Here is a 22,931-nt window from a genome sequence, read left to right on the forward strand (position 1 = left end):
GTTACACACCTGGGCATGTCCAGCTTCCGCTAGAAAAGGGTGAGGTTTGTGTGGATTAGGCCAGGGATCACTCCCTGGGAGAGATATCTTTAGTGGGAGAGATGTAACTGGAAAAGCCATCTGCACTTAGGTGTCACTGGGAATAAACCACAGGCTGACCCAAGTTTCTGCTGCCCACAACCAGAGATGGAGTCTAACAACAGCAGGACCTGTAGGAATTATTCCTGCTGCTTCCATGTAGTCTGAAATTTCATGCTGGGAGACTTCCTATCCTTTCTGAGACAGACTATTTTGCTATTAGCTAGCCATGCACCACCTGGGAAATACAATTGGCTTTCCACCTCCTAGTAGCAGGTCCACTGTGGTCCTCCAGGCTTGGCTACTGTGACACCATTTGGCCATCAGGTGGTCCTGCTGTGGTGACAGGAGGGGATACAACATATGCTTGTTCCTTGGTCAATCCATAAACATAACCGCTTCCAAATAAGCTATTGTGGGCTATTAGGTGGGTTTTGGTCCATAATAATAATAGTACCAACAACAGTGCATATACAGCTACATCTGTACATAGGCAATAGTGGAGGGAGTAAAAAAAAATTATTGTTTTCTTTGTTACCGTTATGTATATGTTGCTATTAAATTGATTAGTCTTATTACAGTCTTATTGCAACAACATGAGCAAAGTGTATTTACTGAGATATTTATCAAACCACATTTTTCATATCTGTAGATGTTTTCATCTCGAATCTCCCAGTATGCTGCAGTTCTGAAGTAACTCTGACTCAGATGAGCAAACAGAGAGCAAACCTGTTGCAGAGAAGCAAAAGCTGGAGCCTGCAAATGTTTAACAGAATTCATGAACCTGTTTGGCACATGGTGTAAAAGGACGTAGCTTTTAGCTGATTTTAATAAGCAGATCTGGGAGAGGGGGACAGAATTGATGGTGGTTGGGAGAAGGGAACCAGCACTTATTTTTTTGGGTGAAAATTCTTGGCCATTATTGCATATCTAAAAAAAAAGTTGATAAAGCACATGATGCAGAAGGAAAACCTCTCCTCTGAGGGAGACCAGATGTTAAAAAGTTTTTTAAACCTTAACAAAAAATAACAACAGAAAGAACTAAATAAAGAAAAATTACAGCACTGGGAGCCCCCATGACTATCAGCCTTGTGCTCCTCTACAAAATGGATGCTCTGCCTTTTATATTCTTAGCCCTTCCCAAAGTTTCAGTCAACCCCTTCTCTGCCATGCATTGCTGGAAATTACCTTCTTGTGTCTTGATTGGAGGTCAGGTGTTGTTACACTGCTCCTCTTGGTAATAAGCCAGCCCTCTGTAAATGTCCTGACTACTGAGGCTGTTACAAGCGGGAGGGGAAAGAGGATTATGGGGGGACATTACAATAACATCACTGTACATTTTAACATCTACATAATATCTATCTCTTAATTGTGAGTCAACTATTGCATTACATGTCTATAACAACACCCAAAATAAAGATAGCAAAATTCACCCCACATTCCTTCTTAGACGGTATTTACGTTATTACCCATTCAAGCATTAAATTGAATTTATCCTTTCCCCCAAGGCTGTGTTTGGCCATCCCACTGCTGTGCCATGAAGACACAAATGACCTGCTGGGACACCAAACATGATGTGCTTGCCCTACTCCCATATACCCTTTTCCTACACACCCCATCCTGCATGGACTTGAAAGGTAAGGCTTGCAGCCAGCTCAGTGCCCCTGATTTACCCCAACCCCTGAGAATCTCCAGGCTGACGGCTGTGGGACAGGCATGGATGACTTCAGAGACAAGCACGTGTCCCAAAGCCTGCGGAGGGGATTTTTTGTGGTGTTCACAGACTGTTTCATGTGTCAATACGAGAGGAGCGTAATTACCAGCTGAGAAACTGCAGGAAACAAGCCAAGGCTGAATGAACAAAATGGAGAATAAAGAGAAGAGCAGAGGACACACATATCTTAAAAGCATTACAGATATATGTATTTACGTAGTCTGGGGAGCCTGGAAATATATAAGAGCTTATGACTGCGAAGGAATGAATTCAAGGATTAGTCTATGGGGAGTATTTTTTTTTCCCTGTGACTTCAAACTTCTCTCAGCCCTTGCAGAGTTTTAGTCAGCTGGCATGCAACAGAGGTACAACTTCCCTAAGGAAACTCTTCCTTGGCTTGAGCTGGAAAGGCTGCTGGGAGAGCCGGGGGAAAAAAAGGCTGCAAACAGAGACGAAACCTCCTCCTCCTCCAGCCACAGAGCAGGTATGTGGAGATGTGTGTGAGCCCGGGAGCCTGCTGGAAAGTTGCACTTTCAACTGTGGGAGAGATGAGGGCTCTGGTGACTGAGCTGCAGCCTTTGAAACTAACACAGATGAGGAAGGTACTGTATAAATAAAATGTTCTGTGTTTATGAATAGGCTGAGGAACTGGCTAAGCACGCTGTGTGGATGGCTCTATCCACCCAGTTTTATATTTAATCCATCAGGGACTTGCACTGTGTGAGTTGGATCATTTATATTAAGGAGGTACCACTTAGTTTATAACAGTACAGTTGTCATACACAGTATTTGTTATTACTCTTCATGTTTGCAGGAATAGATAATGGGGAGATGTTTGGTTTGTTTTTTTTTTTCTTTACAGGACTTCAGTTTATTTATGGTACTACTGCATTATAGCCTTCTGAACTAGGAGTGCTGCACAGATCAGCACTGTACACTTATTAAATGCCACTCAACCAGCTCTCCAACACTGAATCCTAATATAGCCCTGGGCAAATCACACAGTCCCCGGGTGAAATAGGCAAAATACTGTTTGACTGGTCTGCTCTTCCTCCTGTCAGTGCTGTCATTGAGCTCTCCCAGTTGGAGCACGAGGTGTGAGATGGCAGGGTTATTTTGCTGATCTTAAGATCCTCACATCTTGAATGTCACCTTTGGGTGAACGATGATTTACTGAGATGGTTTTGCTGGAACTGGACTGTTATCATGAGAATGAATGTTTTGGCAATATTTGGAAATAGTAAAGTTTTAGAAAATCATAGTTTACATAAAAATCACAGTAAGTTTTCTAAGGCTAAGCCCAGCTGTAATTTAGATAAAAGTATTTTTGATAAAAGACAAATATGCTCTCCTTAAATAGAAGCAATAATTTGGCTTTGTACAGCAGTGATACTTTGGGTTTTTTACTAAGATATATTCATTTATACATTAAAATAAACATATTACTCTAAAATGCTGAAAACCTCTAGTTTTCAAGAACAAAAATTTACAACCTGTCATCTCTTTTTTAAGCAGATGGTTACATCTTAGTGACTGTATCAGTGCTTGGCCTTTTACTAGTAAAATGATGGGTGGATTCAAGCATGGATATCAGTATTATGTAAATCAAATCTATCAAAATAATTTTCCTCACCTCATTTTGTTTCTTATTGGATTTTATAAAATCAGTACACCTTTTCCCAAATAGTGACCTCACTGTCTTTAAAAAGTCATATTGCTGAATTAAAAGTGTATTTTATAAGCTGGCAAGAAAATATTCTGGTTTGGTTCCTGAATTTGAATTTTGTTCTCCAGGAATAGTATTTCATGCTTAGATAGTTTAATCTGCCAGTACATGTCACTTTTTGCTAATGTAAGAGTTTTCATTTTCCCATCTCCCTCTGTCCCTTTGCCCATCACTCACAAATTCTCCAGGCTTGTGGGTTTCCTTCAGTTCTTGTTCATTTATATTTTCTTTCCTGAAGAGAGTAGGAGGAAAAAAGGTGAATAAAATAGGGAACCTGACTAAAACCTCAATAATTGGAAATGTTAATTTTTGGTGGGGAAATGCTGTTGGCTGAACATCTGATAAAGATGCACATGGAGAGAGGGCAGAAGTAGAAGGAAGGAAGGCAGCAGCTTCAAAAGACAGGAGAAAAGCCTTGTTGGCTTTACAGGAGATGGAGAAGTCTCTATTTTGATCTATGGACTTGACACCAGGAAGACTAGGGGCTGCATCTGCCTGCCGGATGCCAAGCACAGTGCAGATTGCAGGAACAAAATAAACCAGGAGAATCAGCTTCTGGAGATTCTGGAATTGCAGAGTGTCAGGAGCTAGAGCTGTGCCTCTTCTCAAAGTCTGTGGCTCAGTATGGCATTGGGTATTCTTTTTAATAGGGTTAATATTAATGTTATCTCCCTCTCCCCTGTGGGACGAATGACCAGGGAGCAATTCCAGCCAAAAAGGAGCAAGACTTGTCCCACTCCTGCGTTTACAGTTCAGACCTACTTTCTAAGGCAGGAACTTGTTTTATGTCCTTCTCTGGAGAGTTTGATTCATAGAGCTTGACACAGGACTCAAACAAAAGCAGTGCGTTAGAAAGCAGCAGCATTATGAATGGACAGACTCCAGAAAGTCTGGAGACTTGAGACACAAAATCATCAAGACATTTTCTTGTTCCTCTGAAACCCCTGGGGACCTGCAGCAGTTCACAGACTGATTGGTACGAGCCAGCAGCTGGGATTTGCTTTTCCTTCTTGCTCTGGGCCATGGTGGGGAAAGGGTTTGGAGGAGAGGAGAGGTCTGATAAGGTGTCCCTCACTTTGGGTGACAGAGGATGAAATTCGACTGACATTGACAGAAACAGAGTAGGAAGTGACTGCTGAGACACCATTGGAAAATAAGGATTTCACAGGGTTTGCAGGTGCAAACCCTTTGTGGTGGGTTTCAGTGCTGGCCAAATGCCAGTGCACTCACTAGAATATACTTACTCATTTCCTGCTGTGAGATAGGATTAGGAGGAAGGCAAAGTAGGCTCAAAGGTAAAAGGATATAAATAAAACTTTATTAACACTAACTAAAAAAAAAAAAAAATAACCCAAAAACCAAAAACAAACAAACAAAAAACCCACAGCAAAACTATATATAATAAAAATCAGAATAAAACTTTTAGAACATTTCTCCGCTCCCTACAACCTTTTCTTTCTCACTCACAACACACAGAAATAATTCAGTCGGTTTGTCACTTATAGAATAGTTTTTCTTCAAAGTTCACTTAGGGAGAGGAGTCCCTCTAGTAAATGTATGGAAACTTTTCTACAAGAAAACAGTTCTCTCGTGGCTTCTAATTTTCACTACTAGCAGCTGCCCAGAAAAATTAAATCTGCACTTGTGAAGTCCCTCCCATTTTTCACAGCTTTCCCCACAGTTGTGTTTATGTTTATGTTTATGTTTATGTTTATGTTTATGTTTATGGCTATGTCAAGTTATGGAATGCTATTTTAAGGATGAGCTGTTCAAAAGCAAAGTTTCTCTTTTTCTCTTTATTTATTTCTGAGATCATCTTCATCTCTGAGAATAGAGGTCTTTTTCTTCTCTCCCTGGGGGCACAGGGTCTTCATCACTCTTCTCTCTCTCTGTTCAAGCTTTTAATTAAATTCACAGCTATTTCAACATTTGCCTGCTTTAACACAGGTTTGAATGATCCATCCCCCCATAATTCTTCAATGCATTATAGGGAAAAAAAAAGTTTGATGGATAAGTTAAATTTTTCTCTATAGCTTTACAAGAGGATTTCAGATTAAGGCTGAGACAGGGGGGCCAGGCCGGCTGAGTTATGTCATAGATGGATAATGAGATGATTGGCTCTCACAATTAAAAGGTAACTATTGTGTGAACATTAACAAAAGCTTTAGTGATGTACAGTTATGTTACTGCAGTTCAGATGCCCTCTGCTCTCCCACAGTTCCCTTTCCCCCTGTGTTGCTGCCATCACACAGCCGGGGCTGTCCAGGACAGGCACAAAGAAGCTGCACAGGTGTCCCTGGCATGGGGCAGTGGGGAATGGAAAAGCTCAGGGGTTGCTCAGGGGGTGCAGCACGGCAACACCTGACCTCCAATCGAGTCCCAAGAGAGCAATCTCCACTGATAAATGGCAAAGAAGAGCTGAGTGACAGACTGTGGGAGGGCTGGGCTGGCTGATGCAACCCCCAGGGGTACAAAAGGCTGAGCATCCATCCTGAAGATGAACTGGCCATGTGGTATCCATGAGGGACAGTTTCCAGCACTGCAGCTTTTTCCTTAGGTAGTCCTTTGTTGTATTTTTGTTAAGGTTTAATAAGCCTTTTTAAATTTTCAAAATGAGCAGTTGTTTCTCACAGTTACCTGCTCTCAGGCCAGAAAAGTCAAGGCTGAATTCCCAGAATTTTTCATTTTTAATATGAGAGTTCACAGTGCTTTAACAGATTGTCAATTCTCAAAGCTAATCACCGATTGTTTTTTTGTCAGACATGGAGGAAACTGCTAGCAGCTTCTCTTAGAACATCACTTCTGTGATGCAAAACCAGCACACCCTTTGGCATTGCTGGGATGGGACAACCCTTGCTATTTTGTGGGCAAAAAAAAGCTTGATTCTCCAATCTGTGTGATGGAGATGATAATGACTGGGGCTTTGAGCAATGTGGTCAAATGGAATGAGTCTCTGCTCGTGGCAGGGGGGTTGGATTATCTACAAGGTCCCCTACAAATTGAGTCATTCTCTGATTCTCTGACCCAGTCTCTGACTGATGCAGGTGACACTTGTCCTGAAGATGTATCTTACCCATACCATGCTAAAGTTTCAATACCACTTTATAGTGTAAACTGGTGGGTAGCCCAAAGCCAAAAATATTGAATTTTGGGAAATCGGCCAAATGCTTTGGAGTCTTTGAAACTGTTTTCTGTCATATCCCCTTTGGGAAAGGACAAAGATGGCAAGGACAGCAGCGATCTTTCCCACTGCAGCTGGTGTCCTCTGAGAGTGTGGTTTTATTGAAGCAAAGCCTTGAGCAGCAGAATCAGTGCATGCCCTTCCCTCCTGCTTTGGCATTTGTTTCTGTCCAGGCTCTTCTTTGCAGTTCAGCTGGCACAGCTACTTGGTTACTCAATAAAACAGCTTGAGAAGCAGAGCTGGCTTTTTGAAAAGCACAAAATCTCCGCTATTTTTATCCCTGCAAATCCAAACTTCCTAAAGTGCTCTGTACATCCAGGTGTAGAAGCTGCCACCATCCTGGCCACCTGCTGCTCTTAATTAGAGGCATGATATTTGCAGTTAAAATCAGATCAAAATATTCTACTAAAAAAAAAGTATTTATTTTCCTTGGAGACCTCAAATATTTGAGGTTTGCCTTGCAAGGTGTCTGTGCTTTCCAAGTGCTATTGCACATTGCTGATGAGGCAAGCTCTAAACCCAGAGCATCCAAAAGGCATTTAAATCTCTGAATAGCACAGTGGTCCCCAGTTTCAACATGAGTTTGCTGCTTTCCCCAGGGGGGTTGCAGATGGAGAGCTTGACTCCAGGGAGCGTGCCAAAGGGATGAAGTGAAAAACAGCGCTGCAAAGTGAAGCTCAAGACATGACAAGCTTGGGGGAAAGGTGATCAAAACTAACATGATGAGAGCCCAGTCAAGGGAAACTTTTCTGAGATTGTGAGAATCTCACTGGTGGACAGTTCTCCTGAGAGCTTAACAAGTGTTTTTCTATGCATTGCACCCAATCATACTCTTCCCTGTTGCCTTGTCATAGGATTTTTGTTGCTAGACAAGCAACCTGGTCCAGTGAAAGTTGTCCCTGCCCATGGCAGGGGGCTGGAACCAGATGAACTTTAAGGTCCTTTCCAATCCAAACCATTCTGAGATTCCATAAATCTGTGATTTATAGAATGTCTCATTTCAGGGTGCATTACCAAGCAAACTGAGAGCCCAGCTCTTTGGGTGTAGTATTTCAGCCATGGGAAAACTGTGTTGTGGCAGTTCAGGCTTGTGCCTCTGCGAGAAAACAGCAGGGAAATCTGTGTAGAAGTGGGTTTTCCTGAGGCACGACTTAATTAGCAAAAGGAAATGAGGAAACCAGCTGCTCCAGCTCTAGAGGGCAGCACAAAATAATAAATAAAAAGCTGAATGTGGGCAATTTCTAATCATCTTATGCATGACAAAAGCACCCCTTTGCAGTGGGAATTCTACCCACTGGATCCAGTATATTCAGCACTGTCTACTTACAGAAAAAATTCAGCAGCTCATCTGAAAATACCTTTATGGAGGCCTTTAGCCCTAATTCCTGCTTCATGCCGTGAAAATCCATCAAGGGTGTTGTAGCCAGCAATGGCCCCCCCTCCAGCCAGCAGAACGCAATCACACTCTCATTACTAGGCTGACTGCAAAAAGAAAAGTTATTTCTTCCAGAATAGTTTTCCAGATTTTGGGGCTTATAATTATCAGCCATGAATTTTAAACATTTAATCTGCAAGCACTGTTTCCTTAAAGATGCAGAGAGGGATTTAGGTGCAGGAGCCTACAGCCCTCCAGCAATGTGGCTTGCAGACACACCCAAAATAAACACACTGTCATGCCCCACGCACACAGCCAAACAATGGCATGGCCAATGAGTTACTTTTTCTCTGGAGAAAGCCCACAGCCTGCTCCTGACAGTTCCTCTGGCAGAAATCCCCCTGTGTGTCAATGCCTGCCCCAAGGAAGGGCTGCAGGAGTCAGTAGCTGACTCCGTCCGGAGCACAGCAGTGGCTGGGACCCAGCACGAGCCCCGGGAGGAGTGCAGAGGAAGACAAGCAACATAATTTGAAGCAGGCACTGTCCCAAATAAGGTTATTTCCCTGAAAATGCCTTCATTCTGAAGTTATGAGTGAAACTCTAGGTGTCCTGAAGGGGTGAACATGAACCAGAAGAATAATTGCATCAATACCAGGACTGAATCGATTTTGAAGAGCTGGACATGCTTTTTAAAGAGATGATAAGCACTGTTTGGGGATGCAAGAAACCCTTGGAACAAGGTAAATGTGAAATAGTCCCTCTTTTTACCCCTGAAGGCTCTAACTTAACAGGAAAGAGACTTGTGTGGAAAAGAATCAGACCCTGGGGAGTGTGGTTTTTGTTCTGTGTGTTCTCTTGTGTTTAACTTTCCTTGGCACAGGAGAGCATCTCCGTTAATTGTCTAAGCAATAACAAAAATTACGTTTGGGGGAAATCTGGAGAGTGCTGCTTTTATTATGCAAACAACATCTGTGAAGTAGTTTCAGGATTAATAGTTTGATAGAGATGGAGGTAAACATTGTTCTGAAGTGGAAACTGGGAATGAATTGTTATTATTCCATAGTTTGAAATGTCTGTTGGGGCAAATTACTAGTCTTCTCTGCCTTCTCTGTATTTCCTACCTTTTAAGTGGGCATGCTGACATGGTTAGGGTATGCTTTTTCTAGAATTATTTGACTGACTTATTAATACTCCTTGGGGATGATACTGACTTAAACCACCTGTATTTTTCAGCTGGGGTTGACACTGCATGATTTTGAAGTGGTGTAATGGAAAGCTGTGGATTTAAGTGGGGTTCAGGGCTCAATCCACTGACTTGTGCTGAGGTTTCTATCACAGCTTCCGGTGGGAGCAAACTGGCACTGATCATGAAGCTGCTTCAACTCTGGGAAAGCCTCAAAGTGATAAAAGCCCCTTTGAGTTGTTGCTGCTGCTGCTCCCAAACTGTTTTGTCAGCTGTGGGTGGAGAGATCAATGCCAACAGGAGGGGTTTAGTGTTGGTAGACGTCCTCTTGCACACCAAGAGAATGAGGGTCCTGTAACCCTGAGCTTGGCACTGGGAGAGCGTGGGGGGATGCTGAGACCTGCCCAGAGGGTAGAAAAGAGGGGGATGCACTGATGTGTCACAGCAGAGGTTGCTGAGAAGGATCTAAAGGTTGTTCAGAGAAAAACTATGCAGGAAAAGCTCCTCCCCTGGACAGCTGAACTGAAAACTACCCTAGGAAGGGAATCTCCTTGAGCAAGGAGGTTGGGCTGTACCATGACAGGTCAAGAGGAAGCAGCTTCAGGTTTGCCAGGGGAGGTTCAGTTTGGATATTAGGGAAAGTTTCTTCTCCACAATGGTGAAGCACTGGCACAGGCTGCCCAGGGCAGTGATGGAGACCCATCCCTGTAGGGATTTAACAGATGTGTGGATGTGGCCCTTGGGAAAATGGGATAGTGATGGCCTTGGCAGTGCTGGGAGAACAGTTCGAGCTGATGTCTTAGAGGGCTTTTCCAAACTAAATGGTTCTGTGAGGACAGAGTCTGTGTTGCTTTATGCTGGAAGAGGCCACCACATCCTTGATGAGCTTCAATATGTGACAGCCACCTTAGAAACACCTTGAGGGACAACTTTCTTGCTTATTACAGAATTGCCTTACACAGCAAACGATTACTTTTTTTTTTTTTTTTTTAGTGTTCAAATACATCAGTTTCCCAGTTGCTTTATAAACGTAAAATTTAGGAAGTTACAAAGTGTGTTATGACTCTGGATTGTGCCAAGTTCATTATTTAACATGCAAACAGACCTTTTTTTGCACTGACAGTGTGACAAGGGAAGACACTGAAGAGCACATGGGCCACATACTGTTCCTCAGGGTGGTGCCCTGTTGTGGCTAATATTCTCAGCTTAATTAATTTTGTCTGAACAGGAAGGATTCCCCTTTGAGGGCTTGGAGAAAAGCCATGTAATCATTGGTGCATTCATCTTCTATTGCCACCTCAGCAAACTAATACTCAAATGATAAAAATAGATTTCTCCTCCTTAAAGGAGGTTCCAGCTGCTCTAAGCTTGGGGAATGAAGAACAGAGAGGGACAACAGAGATGGTGATATTGGTAATTCCTCCTTCCATCAGATGATTTCAGCATATGTTGCAGACATTGATTCCGTGGTAGAGAATTAACATCCTTGGTTTGGTTTTAACAGAGAGGAAAACACTTCTGATCCCATCACTGAGACCTGTTTTTTCACCTTGGGGTCACTGGGGTTTTCTTGTGAAATGGAAGGAATACACAAACTGTACAGAGAGTAGCTGTGTTCTAATCCTACCCAGTTTCTCTTTTCCTAGTACACAGCTCTGTTCTCTGGTTCAGGAGGGTAGAAATGGGCAGATTCCCGTCAGGAACTTGTTGGCATTGCTGTCAGTGCTGTAAGGGGCCATCAGCTGCATCCATCAAAGTGACCAAGCAGAGGGATCTCCATCAGCTGAGAATGATCCGATCTCTTTTGTTTCCAGCTATTCAATGCTCTGTGTTGGAAGCCACTGAGCAGCAGTACATGGATACCAGTGGCTTGTGCATGGGATTGGGGTTGCATTTGGAGTTGTTTGAAGCAGGGATGCTTGCCTTTGGCTTTTGTTCTGTTTTTCCCCATTGTCCAGTGACAGGCCTCTCAGAGGTGTTTGCTTCTTTTGCAGTTCTGTGCTCTTTTATGGAGTGCTTTCCTAACAGTTAAACTCTTATGAATTCTCTATTTCACACAAATCCATTATATTTTATATCTGTCTCTTTGTAAGGCTGACAATCTGTCCTTGTCCATGGCAGGGGGATTGCACCAGATGGCTTTTAAAGGTCCCTTCCAACCCATGTCTGAGAGAGTTCAAGAAGCATTTGGACAGCACTCTCAGACACAGGGTGTGACTGCTGGGGATGGTGCTGTAAAGGACCAGGGATTGGACCCAATTATTTTTGTGGGTTTCTTCCAGTTTTACATATTTTGTGATTCTGTGGAACGTATGGTTCTGTGATCTCCTGTCAAATGTATTTATAAGCCTGTCCATACCTGGTGTAAAATAAAAAATCTCAGTCCACTCCTGTTCTGGTTTGAAAGCAAAACCGGTGAGAGATTCCAAGTCAGAAATACAATTTATTAAGAAAAGAAAAAAAACCCAAAGTACATGCAATAATACACAAGAAAAACCACTGCCAGAGTCAGAATACAACCTGACACCCTGCTAGTCAGGATGGTGGTAGCATTCCAGATGAAATAGTCTTGTTGAAGTGGTGATCCTATAGAAACCATCTGGTAGCTCTTGTCCTCAGGAAACCAATGGGTAAGGGCAGTTCGTTCTGTCCTAAACCCTAGATTATACCCAGGTGGGGATGCTTAGCTCCTCCCCCCTGGGCAGAGCTTCTCCCAATGGGCTGACATCATTCTGTGAGTCATGTGGTGGGTCCATTAAACAGAAATGGCTCCTGGAAGGAGTTATCTCTGAGCCATGGGCTCAGAGCTCTTTCAGCAGCTCTTGAGGATGGGAGTAGACTACATCTTGATATTGTAACCCAGGACAATCCTTAAGCTGTTGTCATTAACTCAGCAAGGATACACATGTAGAAGCTCTTTGACACTCTGGGATAAGAGGAGTAGAAAGTGTTGTGGATGGAAATGACAATTATTCCCACTTCTGGTTCTTACTGAGCAGCACCTATTGGCTTTGCTCAGAATATGGCACCCAAAACTTTCAACCTGTTGAAAGCACTGGTGCTGCGTCTATGGGTGTGTGAAGATAACTCAGTCTTCGGTAGTTTTCTTTCTCCATGATGTCAGACACCCTGCCCAGCTCGAACATCTGGACTTCATTGAGTGTTCTGGATATCATTTAGGCAGCAGCTGAAATCACACTGGGGAAAACCCATTAAACGCCTTGGACCTTCCTTTCAAGTCCTCAGAGATGGTCTAATTTATTGTACTGCTTGTGTCCTTCTGCATGTTAGATGATGACCTGGTGCCAACTTTTGCATGTGTTGACCACTGTGTCGATATGAAGTTTAACTGTAATTATTTTTACCTGCAGAGCCATGAAACTGTACATCATCTTCTTCCTGGCAGTGGTGAACAAAGGAACCTCTAACTACCAACTACCCAACAGGACATCCTGTGAAATGGTAAGGCTGTCTCTCTACTTAGGTCCCTTGGGATCCTGAGTGAGGTTGGGACTCCCTTGTTACAGGCACTGCACAAGCAGCTGCAGTCTCTGAGAAGGGAAACCCCCAGGACCAGGCTTTCAGAGATGGCAGAGGTGGGATTTGCAGGTTTAGGGGATGCTTGGCAGTTTGTCCTCAGGCTGTGTCCTTGTTGTGACAAAGGGGAGGGGTGGGCAAAGAAGGGTCATTATCTCAGCTTTTTTCCTAAGGAGGAACTTTAAAAGAAATTTGACTTGATTTCCCTAAGATTGTACAGAGTTTCTGTGGCTAAGACAGAGAAAGACTTAGTCTTAAAATCAACTTTATATCAGTTGTTCTTTGCACTTTCATTAAAACATCTTCTGTGAAATATTTGTATTCCAGCTCTTTTGTAATAGCAAGTAGACAGACCTCCTCTGCCCTGACACAGCATTTCTGCCAGAGAAGTTGTACCTGACTTCTGCTGGAGCAAAGAGAAATGACAAAGGCTCTTGGTCCACTACAAAATCTGCTCCTTGAATTATTGCAAGCATCTGGTACAATATTAAATGTTATTTGCAACTGAGCTTTCTCCCTTCCCTCTCCAAGTGCTTCTGACTGTACCAGGATGTTTAAAAATACTTGTTTTTTTCCCCCCTTGAACACTGAAGCTGTTCAGCACAAATCCTCAAGAATTTCCAAAATAGGGAAAAAATAATTTGCTAGCTGTACACATCTCCCTTGTGGGACTCATTCCATTCCTGCCCACCCTGCCATATTGCTGCACTTCCTGAATTCCAGAGAAATGAAGACCTAGTGTATATATAAAAAGATCTTGGGAAGGTGGCTGGGTAGCACAGCTCCTTGGCTGGAGAGGGAACACTGATGCAGCCACTGTAAACAGGACAGCCTGGGCCCCATGTCATAGTCACATGAAGGCTGGATGAGCCACGCAGTAATCCAAGCAATTTCATCCCATTTCTTGATGGCTCACAGACCAGGCTGATTGCTGAGAAGTAAACACATGCTTGCTTGCACTACCCCACTGTAACCTGCTGTCATCAAGCCAACAACACAACTAGGCTGGGAGAAAATGAGCCTTGACAGAAAACACACTGCAGTCAGGGGCCAGGATGCTCATGTGATGTAAATCAACAGCTCAGTCAGTGTTGCTAATGTCCATGCTGATTGCCTTCCTTCACTGGTATTTGGTGTGCCTCTAAACACTCTCAAATAAAGAGGGAGCTGCTGGATTGGCTGGTTAGCTGTCATTGACAGTCCTGCATTGCATCACAGCCTCACTGCTTTATATGGTACTTTCCCTGTGGTGACACCTTTAGAATAGCAAAGGCTCAGAAATGGAAATTTTAATCTCAAATATCACGGAAGAGGCATGAGTCAGAAACCTGTGCCACTTTCTGAGTCACCACTGGTGTTTCTGTTGCTGAACTAAACTCTCCTACAAGAGGTTTTAGGAAGTAAGCAGTCCCTACCAGATCCCTGACATGGGGTGAACTGCATTGATTACACCAGTCACAGTACATCTATCAGTTTGTGAGACAAAAAGGACAGATCAAATGTCAGGACATTCTTCCTAACTCACATTATTTTCCAAGGATAGGCAAAACTTCAACTGCATCACATTTTACCTCCCAAAGAAAGATGACTTTGCTAATTCCTGTTAGTTGACAGAGGAGGAAATTTCAAATAATTCATAGAAGGGAAGGGATTTTAGAAAATTCTATTTTACCTTGCTTTGAGGTGATGCAAGGACAGATGCATAACCAGATGTTATAGGTCAGCTGATGTGTGGTACCTGGCAAAATGCCAAGGTTTGATTGTGTAGCTGAGCCTCTCCCTGAGCAGCTCTTCTAAGAATGGTCAGGGACACCATACAAGTACAGGTCAGTGCCAAGTGCCTCCAATCCAGATTCTTGGCTCAAATGTTCATGAATTGATAAAGGAGAACTCAAGGGCAGGCTTGAGTCCAACTCCTTTTTGAAGGGCTCTTACTGAGGTGGCTGACAACTTCCACCCTGTGCTGAGCAGTGAAGAACTGGAGTTAGAAACCAAATGATGCCCAGCTTTTGAACTGTTGGGTAATTTTTTTTTTTTTTTTTTTTTTTTTTTTTGCCAGCATCTTAATGGACCAAGTGGTCCTCACCCTCCAGTACTTTTTGACGATGAAACAAACTGATGGCAGCACTGGCAGAGGTGATGAAGTCAGAACATGAGATTGACAAAAGTCCCTTTTCCAGTCTCAGGTTACCAGCCCATTGGACTAAGGGGTGAGAGGCAAGACAAACCAAACAGATGCTGTTTGCTCCATCCCACAGAGACATGCTTCATCTGTTTTTTCCCTACTGCTGATGACAATGAAATTCATGCAAGTTTGTGCCTTGGAGGAGAAAATATGGTGCAGAAGAGACAAAATAAGAAATTTAGTGAGGGTCAAAATAGTCAGTGAAAAGGAAGGAGAGTTTAAAAAGAAAAATGAGAGGGAAAGTGTTATGGGAACAAATGGCAGACAGTGTGAGGTGTAGATTTTATCAGTCCCTTTTATCACTGGAAGGGTTCCATGGATGCAGATTAAAAACCAAATCATGCAAGATACATGGTGAACAGTGGCTGACCTCTCCCCCAGCAACTTCAATGAAAAGCAGATTTTTGGCATTGGCAGGAGTTGCATCAGGACTTTGGTAAGATTCCTGCTGCCCAGGGGGAATGGAGGGTGCTCAGCACTTGCTGAGATCTGGCTGAAAGTATGAGAACAAACCTGGCATCTGCCTTAGGATGCAAAGCAGTTTCTGCTTTTTCACTCTGATTTTTGTATCTTCCTGGCTTCTTCCTCTTCCACAAACGAGTAAGAAGAAGTTTCCTGCCCTGCTATTTGTGCCTAGGAAATAAGGCCAACTTTGGGCATAATTTAACTCAAAATGAGGAATTGCACAGTGGCTTTGCAGGAAAGAAAAATTTTCAGGGAGAAGTCAGAAAATTTCCTTTTTTTTTTTTTTTAAATTTCTAATTTCTTTTTTTTAATCTGAGGGAGATTTGAGTGAGTTGGAGGGAAAAGAGGAAAGGGTTTAAGTTTTAATAGGCAAATTACTTGGGATCATTGGGAAAAATGTGTCATGGGAGCAGCTTGTGTTACATCTAGAGTTTGAATGAGCACTTGTACTTCTCTGGCAAATTCTTGTGTGGTCTCCAGAACTGAGATGATGCAAAAGAGATTCCCAAAATGCTGACTAGTGCCCCACTTCTGCTAAACAGATCTGCCACTTCATTCACCTCAAAGTTCATATAAAACAGATGGGATTTAATATCTTTGACTTTTAATATTTGCTTGATTTCTGAAAAGCTTCATGTCATGGAATCTGGATCCTGCTTCTTCATAGAAGCTAAGATTCAACAGATTCTTTCTTTCCTTCTTTCCTTCTTTCTTTCTTTCTTTCTTTCTTTCTTTCTTTCTTTCTTTCTTTCTTTCTTTCTTTCTTTCTTTCTTTCTTTCTTTCTTTCTTTCTTTCTTTCTTTTTTTCTTTCTCTCTCTCTCTTTCTTTCTCTCTCTCTTTCTCTCTTTCTCTCTTTCTCTCTTTCTCTCTTTCTCTCTTTCTCTCTTTCCCTCTCTCTTTCTCTTTCTTCCTCTCTCTCTTTCTCTCTTTTTCTTTCTCTTTTTCTTTCTTTCCTTTTCTCCTTTCCCTTCCCGGAACTTTCCTTCCCTTTTCCCCAGACACCCAAACACATTAATAGCAAAACTTTCCCTCCAGTAAATTAAATGCTGCCTAAGCCTTTCACATTCCATTTCCTCCTGCTGTTGTATGTTCTTCTTAACAACAAAATAGAACTTGATGGTAATGTGAGGATGGTTGTGTTCATGTTTCCAATGTTCCTCATGAACACGCACATAAATTTTGCCCTTCTCCTGGGAATTGGCCTGAAAAGGCCTGACCCTAGCTGCACATCCCATCTTTCCCCCTCTCAAACACTGAATTTACATAATTTATGTTTTCAGTGTTGTATCACAGTGTCTTATGTGGGTGGCTTCATAAGGCATGCTCTCCGTGCAAGTAGAAGGGAACTGGTGCCTTAGGAAAAGGGTAAACATGGAAAATAAAAGTGGAATGAGTTTGGAGATTGGTGTCAGAAATGTCTCAGTTGTTGAATGACCCTATTTGATTAAAGCTGCCTTCCTTAACTAAACCATGGCTAAGGGAAGGCATATCTGAACACGTGACTGTGAAGGAGAGACAGGCTTTGTACTATAGGATCCTTATAGGGTTTTATACCTCCTTGCTCAGGAACCCATGTTGCCAACAGAGTGAAACTCTGGCAAGTACTGCTTACTACTGCAAGTGGAGTCTGCAATACAGTGATGAAAGTGAGAAAATTAAACATCAGCACAAAAATGAGGAAAAGATGCTTGATTGAAGAGGAACTTGGGACTATTCCTTTTTGTACCTTTCTCCTGGACTGAGTTCAGGAGAACGGTACAAAAAGGAGAACTTTTAGGAGGTATCACACGCAGATTAAACTCTACTATTCGAAGTCAGAAATCTCTTTAAAATGAAACGTTAGCTGCAAAGGAGCTAATTGGGATTGTTGCTCTTGCTGTCTGAATGCTCAGAAAAAGTGATCAGTGTTTCAGAAGCAGCATCTGCCTCGATGCTGAATGTTATTTTTCTTATATTTAACGCAAAGACGTTTTTCATTTGTCGTGTGACATGTCCTTTTCTCTTTTTTCTGGCAGGCAAACTCTCAGGCATTTTGCCACAACAAAGACCTCCACCAAATCCCTCATGAACTCTATCCAAATTTAAACAAAATAGATCTGTCGGGAAATCTGATTCAAAGCATTCCTGAAATGTCACCATCGTTTTACACTTCCCTTCAGTGCCTGGATTTAAGCTCTAACCAGATAAGTTTCATCACGCCTGGAGTCTTCGCACAGATGAAGAGTTTGCTGGAAATAAATTTAGCTAACAATCACTTATATGAGTTTGCTCAAAATGGCACAGAGGGGATTGGACTCTTACCCAAGGTGGAAGTACTGGACTTGTCCCACAACAATCTGTACAATGGGATGGCTGAGTATTTCATTAAAGAAGCTCCAGCATTGCAGTATCTTTCCTTGGCAGACAACAGTATTATAATGATATCACAAAAGATGTTTCAGGGATCTCCCAGTCTTGTGGAGATAGATCTTCAGAGCAACATCATCATGGAAATAGAAGAAGGTGCTTTTGAGACTCTAGTGAGCCTGTCCAAACTGAATCTCTCAAAGAATTCAATTACTTGCATCTCTGATTTTAACCTCAGGCAGCTGGAGATACTTGACCTCAGCAGGAACAGCATTGAGACCTTCCACACCACAAAATCAGATGATGAATATAGCTTAAGGTGTTTGGATCTGAGTGAAAACAAACTGTTTCATTTCCCAGTGTTCCCTCAGGTAAATAAGCTGGTAACTCTGAATTTATCAAAGAATTTAATCCAGCTCACTGCTGAATCCCCTCATAATAAAATGGACTATGTGAAAAATGAATGGCTAAATGCTTCTGTCCATCTTCTTCACCAGGAGCAAAGTAGAAACAAAAGTTCTCTTTATTTATCACAGCTTGTATATTTAGATTTAAGTTATAATGTAATCAAATCCATTCCAGATTGGTTCTTTGAGTCAATGTTGTCCCTTCACACCCTTAATCTCAGTAAAAACTGTCTTCAGGCATTTGCAGTAAGTTATGACAGTGCACTGATCTCTTTAACTGTCCTTGACTTGAGCTACAACGCCTTGCAGAACCTTTTCCTTGATGCTGGTACATTGTCAAATCTGAAGGAGCTCTATATTCAAAACAACTATCTTCAAACGCTGCAGTTTGACATCTTCTCAAATCTTCCCAGCCTTAGACTGCTTAATCTACAAAGCAATAACATCAGCCTTTGCAGCATGTACTCAGGACTGGCTAAGCAAAGACTTGCTGGAGAGCAAAGTGGTTGTGTGTCGTTTGTCAATTCTCCCACCCTTCAGTACTTGTACCTAGCTGACAACATGCTGAACGTCCTACCAGCATACAGCTTTTACAAGACTCCTCTGGTTGTCTTGGACCTCTCCATGAACGCTGGACTGAAAATAGAACTTAAAGCATTATCAGGTCTGGAAAAGTCTCTGGAATGTTTGTATTTATATGGTAATAGCCTGGTAGATTTAAATATTGACTTGCCTTGTTTTAGTCACCTTAAACATTTGAACCTCTCTGAAAATCAGCTGAACTGGCTGCCTAAGTGGGGTAGTGACTCTTCACTAGAAGTTCTGGACCTACGGAACAACAGGTTCAGTACATTACAGAACAGCAATATTTTAGCATTAGAAAGTTCACTAAAAAACTTGTATCTCACCGGGAACCCACTCAGCTGCTGTGGAAACATCTGGCTTTCATCCATGATCCAGAACAAAAATGTCCAGATCCCCAACGTGGAGCATTTAATGTGCCAGCACACTCAAAATTTCAGGTACCAGGATGAAATGCACATCAAGAACATTAGACCAGAAGATTGTGAAAAAGAGGATCTGAAGAAAATTAACTTCCTTACTATATTAACACTTGTGTTGGTTTTATCTGTGATCATCATTGGTGTGGGTTCATTTTTTTGCTTCCGCAGGCAAAACTTTACCCATCAGTTTAAAGCATAGTAACACAAAATGTCTTGAAAACTGAAGAAATCAGGTGCTACACTGACAGTGTATAGAAATAAAGGGTAAAATTCTCATCTTTGATTTTCAGCTGTGGATTTTAAATGCTTTTGAAGTGCCACTGAATTACGCCACCGGTATGGGTTGCAGGGATTTGAAGGAGAATTTGCCATGTTTTGCAGATCCATGGTTTAACTCAAAGAGGAGAAAATTGGCCCTTGTGTGCAATATATATTTAACTGAGTTTAATGTGAAGAAAGTCATCTCTGGGGTGAAGTGTTTTTAAAAAAAATCCTGGAGCATGAATTTCAACCAGCTAACATTGAATTGAAATGTTTATATTTCTAAGAAAAACTGGTGGAAAATCACTGCATATGATTGCATTTCAATGCGGTAGAATAGTATATCTATTTTTAAAGGCCATGGCAGGTTAGACTGCAAAAAATTGTTTTGAAGATACCAGTGTGAAATAATGCATAGGGAACACAGTCCTGGCCCATTATTCAGATCTGTCTTTCTACTGACTTTCCCCAGAAATATATTATTGTCTAGAGGATGTGCTGTGAGAAAATTTCTGTAGGTCCTCATTCTGTGATGTGTTTAACATGGCTAGCCTGTTGCCTTGCTAAGAATTGATGCTGACAAATATTATGTCCCAAACTCTCACAGAAAATTCACCCTTTTGGAGGGAACATGACAGTGAGTGAGAGCCTGACCTGCTAACAGGGTTCAGTGGCTTGAAAAGGAACTAAATCAGGTTTTCTGTTAATGCCAGGAACTGTCCATTCAGGCACATAGAAGTAGTGGTCAAACTGAAACCTGTCTAGGTAAATAACTCAGAGTCAAATTGCTGCTCCATTTCTGTTTCTTCCAGCTAGTGAATGTCAAAACTACCACACTACAAAATGGTGTATAATTATATTTTTTAAGCAATTGTGTATGAAACTGACTGGTGGTTTTCATTGTGGAATTTTGTACAATAAAAACAACTTTGAATTTTGTAAAACGCACAAGGCAGTGGATATATTAAAGCACTACCTTGGAATGCTCCACAGATGAAAAGAAACGCCTTCCTATTTTTCTATGGTATTCGGACTCCACCTTAGACCTCTGCCTTTTGGTCCTGAAGCAGACAGCTGCTTCATATTATAGAGTACAACTAATGGAGAATAAGGAGATGTACTGCAGATGTAGGCAAGAATTTGGGACAGGTTGCCCAGTAAAGTTGTGGCTGCCCCATCCCTGGACGTATTCAAGGCTGCATTGGATGGGGTTTGGAGCAATCTGGTCTAGCAGAAGGTGTCCTGGATTGGAACAAGATGATCTTTAAGGTCCCTTCCAAACCAAACCATTTTGTGATTTCTGTGATCCTGTGAGTTTGAACAAACCATCAGCAGCAATAGGGCCTGATGTAACATTTATGGAAGCCAATGGCTCAAGCACTTGTAGAAGGCTTGCACAAGCAGCAATCCCAGGGATTAGCTGGAAGCTCAATAGCAAGCCAAACTCCAAGCTGTGCGCTCAGATGCTGATTTGCCACAGACTGAGTTCATGGCTTTTGTGCCAAGCATGGCAAGACTAATTCTCCTGCTGTGACAGCCAGTGTTAGCTTGGCTGCTGTGACTAGAATCAGTTAATAACCTGATGACAGAGCCAAACTCATTTAATTAACAGTTGTAACACTGTTATTGTTTTACTCTACAAAAAGGAAGTTCTTGTTATTACTATGGGACTAATTAGACTTCCATAGACTTCCTAGGGAGCAGAATAGTTTTTGGAGGAATAAGTCTCAGAAGTGCAGCATGGCTCATTTGGATTTTTCTGTTAGCAGCATAAGCAACCAAGTAGTGATATGAGCATGCTTCAGCCAATTCTTTTAATCTGGGTGAGAGGAGAAGCATGAGGGGAAGAAAATATGAATACATTTACAAAGAGAGGGAAAACAGGAAAAATGGGAGCTCTACACTACATTATTCAAAATAGGGATATGTAGATGACAGCCCCACCTTTTGCTTCCCCTGTGTGTTACTGTGCCTACAAGAAGAGCAAATGACAGAGTATCTGATCCTACATCAAAGGTAGCCATCACTAAGACATTGCACATATTTCCACCAATCAGCCCCACTGTCCTAGTATGTTGGTGTCATGGTTTAACAAAGCAGAATATGAACCCCATCCCAGTGGAATCAGGACATTGGGCATGATACAGCCTGTAATTTTACAACCAAAACTGACACCCTCATTCATTGCTTTTTCATAAAGTGCCGGCAAAAACCTCTGTTGATGCAAAGAGCTCCTTCTGCTAAGCCAAGGGATATCCTTTTGTGATTCTGGCATCTGTAATAGAGCATTTGGGATTTATGCAGTCAGTGCAAACTCTGTTTTCTTTAAGTTGCCACTTGCAACAAATGGCTTCCCTTCTGCAGCTGTTTGCATGGGACAGGACAATAGAAACACAGAATCCTAAACTGGTTTGGGCTGGAAAGGACCTTAAAGACCATCTCATTTCAGTCCCCTGCCATTAGCAGTGATGCCACTTACTAAACCAGGTTGCTCAGGGCCCCATCCAACCTGGCTTTGAACACTGCCAGGGGTCGGGCAGCCACAGCTTCTCTGGGCAGCCTGTGCCAGGGCCTCAGCAGCCTCACAACCAAGAGTTTCCTCCTGACACTTAATCTACACCTCCCCTCTCTCAGTTTAAAACCATTGCTCCTTGTCCTGTTACTGTCTGCCCAAGTCTCTCTCCTTCTTAAAAACCCCTTTAGGTATGGGAAGGCAGCAATAAGGTCTCCCTGCAGTCTTCTCTTCTCCATGCTGAACAACAATAGATCTCCCTAAAGCATTTCCTACCACAGTTTGCTGTGTTTTCTTCCTGAAACAATCCCCTGTAGTGGGATCAAGTAAGTACTGGAAGCACTGGGAATACTCCCAGAGAGGGGCCCTTTGAGCTCAGCAAGTCATGATCCTTGTTGGTCATCCATGGAAAATCAAGTCTCAGTTTCCAGAAACTTGTGTTTTTTTCCTGCAAAGCCAAGACAAAATATCCCCCTCACAGGGTACCAGTCTCTGGCCACAGATTTCTGCTGGGACCCTGGTCAGCCCTAAACTAGCCACGATGTGTTAGTATACAAGAGAGTAATTACCTCCTAATATTTTGGGAACTCCAAGTATTTTCTCGCCATATCTATTCTCCGTGTAATTCACTACTCTTTTATTTGTCTGTGGAGAAACAAACTAAAATAAAAGTATTGGTAACCAGGGAAATGGGTTGAAATTTAAATGGGAGGAAGAAGAAACTGAAAATGCATGGAAGAGCTTTCTGAGGAGAACCTGTCAGGCTATACTGCATTCTTTTACAAGCAAAGACATTTGGAGGATGATGCAACATGATATTAAGCAAAATTTGGGCCAATATTAGGAAACAATCCTGCAACACTGAGTCTCTTTTCTCACAAGCTATTGACCATGGCTGTTCTGCTGTGTTGCAGAGCCACACATTCCCTCCTCTGGTCCATTTCTAGCAGTTGTCA

General features: G+C 42.3%; 1 protein-coding gene across 3 annotated transcripts; it reads left to right on the plus strand.

The window, feature by feature from the left end:
• Positions 1 to 1,863: 1,863 nt before the first annotated feature.
• Positions 1,864 to 21,360, plus strand: LOC102067435 (transforming growth factor beta activator LRRC32). 3 transcript variants are annotated; one of them, XM_026793570.2, is made up of 3 exons: positions 1,864 to 2,276; positions 12,629 to 12,719; positions 17,461 to 21,360. In XM_026793570.2, exons 2-3 carry the CDS (start codon positions 12,633 to 12,635, stop codon positions 19,399 to 19,401), a joined length of 2,028 nt encoding a protein of 675 aa, XP_026649371.2. In that variant the 5' UTR covers positions 1,864 to 2,276; positions 12,629 to 12,632; the 3' UTR covers positions 19,402 to 21,360. The 3 variants fall into 3 exon arrangements, with proteins under 3 accessions (XP_026649371.2, XP_074392247.1, XP_005487212.2); XM_074536146.1 differs by lacking the exon at positions 1,864 to 2,276 and adding an exon at positions 2,297 to 2,394; XM_005487155.3 differs by lacking the exon at positions 1,864 to 2,276 and adding an exon at positions 8,248 to 8,814.
• The last annotated feature ends 1,571 nt before the right edge of the window (positions 21,361 to 22,931 follow it).

Source organism: Zonotrichia albicollis, chromosome 2 (assembly GCF_047830755.1).
Source record: "Zonotrichia albicollis isolate bZonAlb1 chromosome 2, bZonAlb1.hap1, whole genome shotgun sequence".
Taxonomy (NCBI): Eukaryota; Metazoa; Chordata; class Aves; order Passeriformes; family Passerellidae; genus Zonotrichia; species Zonotrichia albicollis.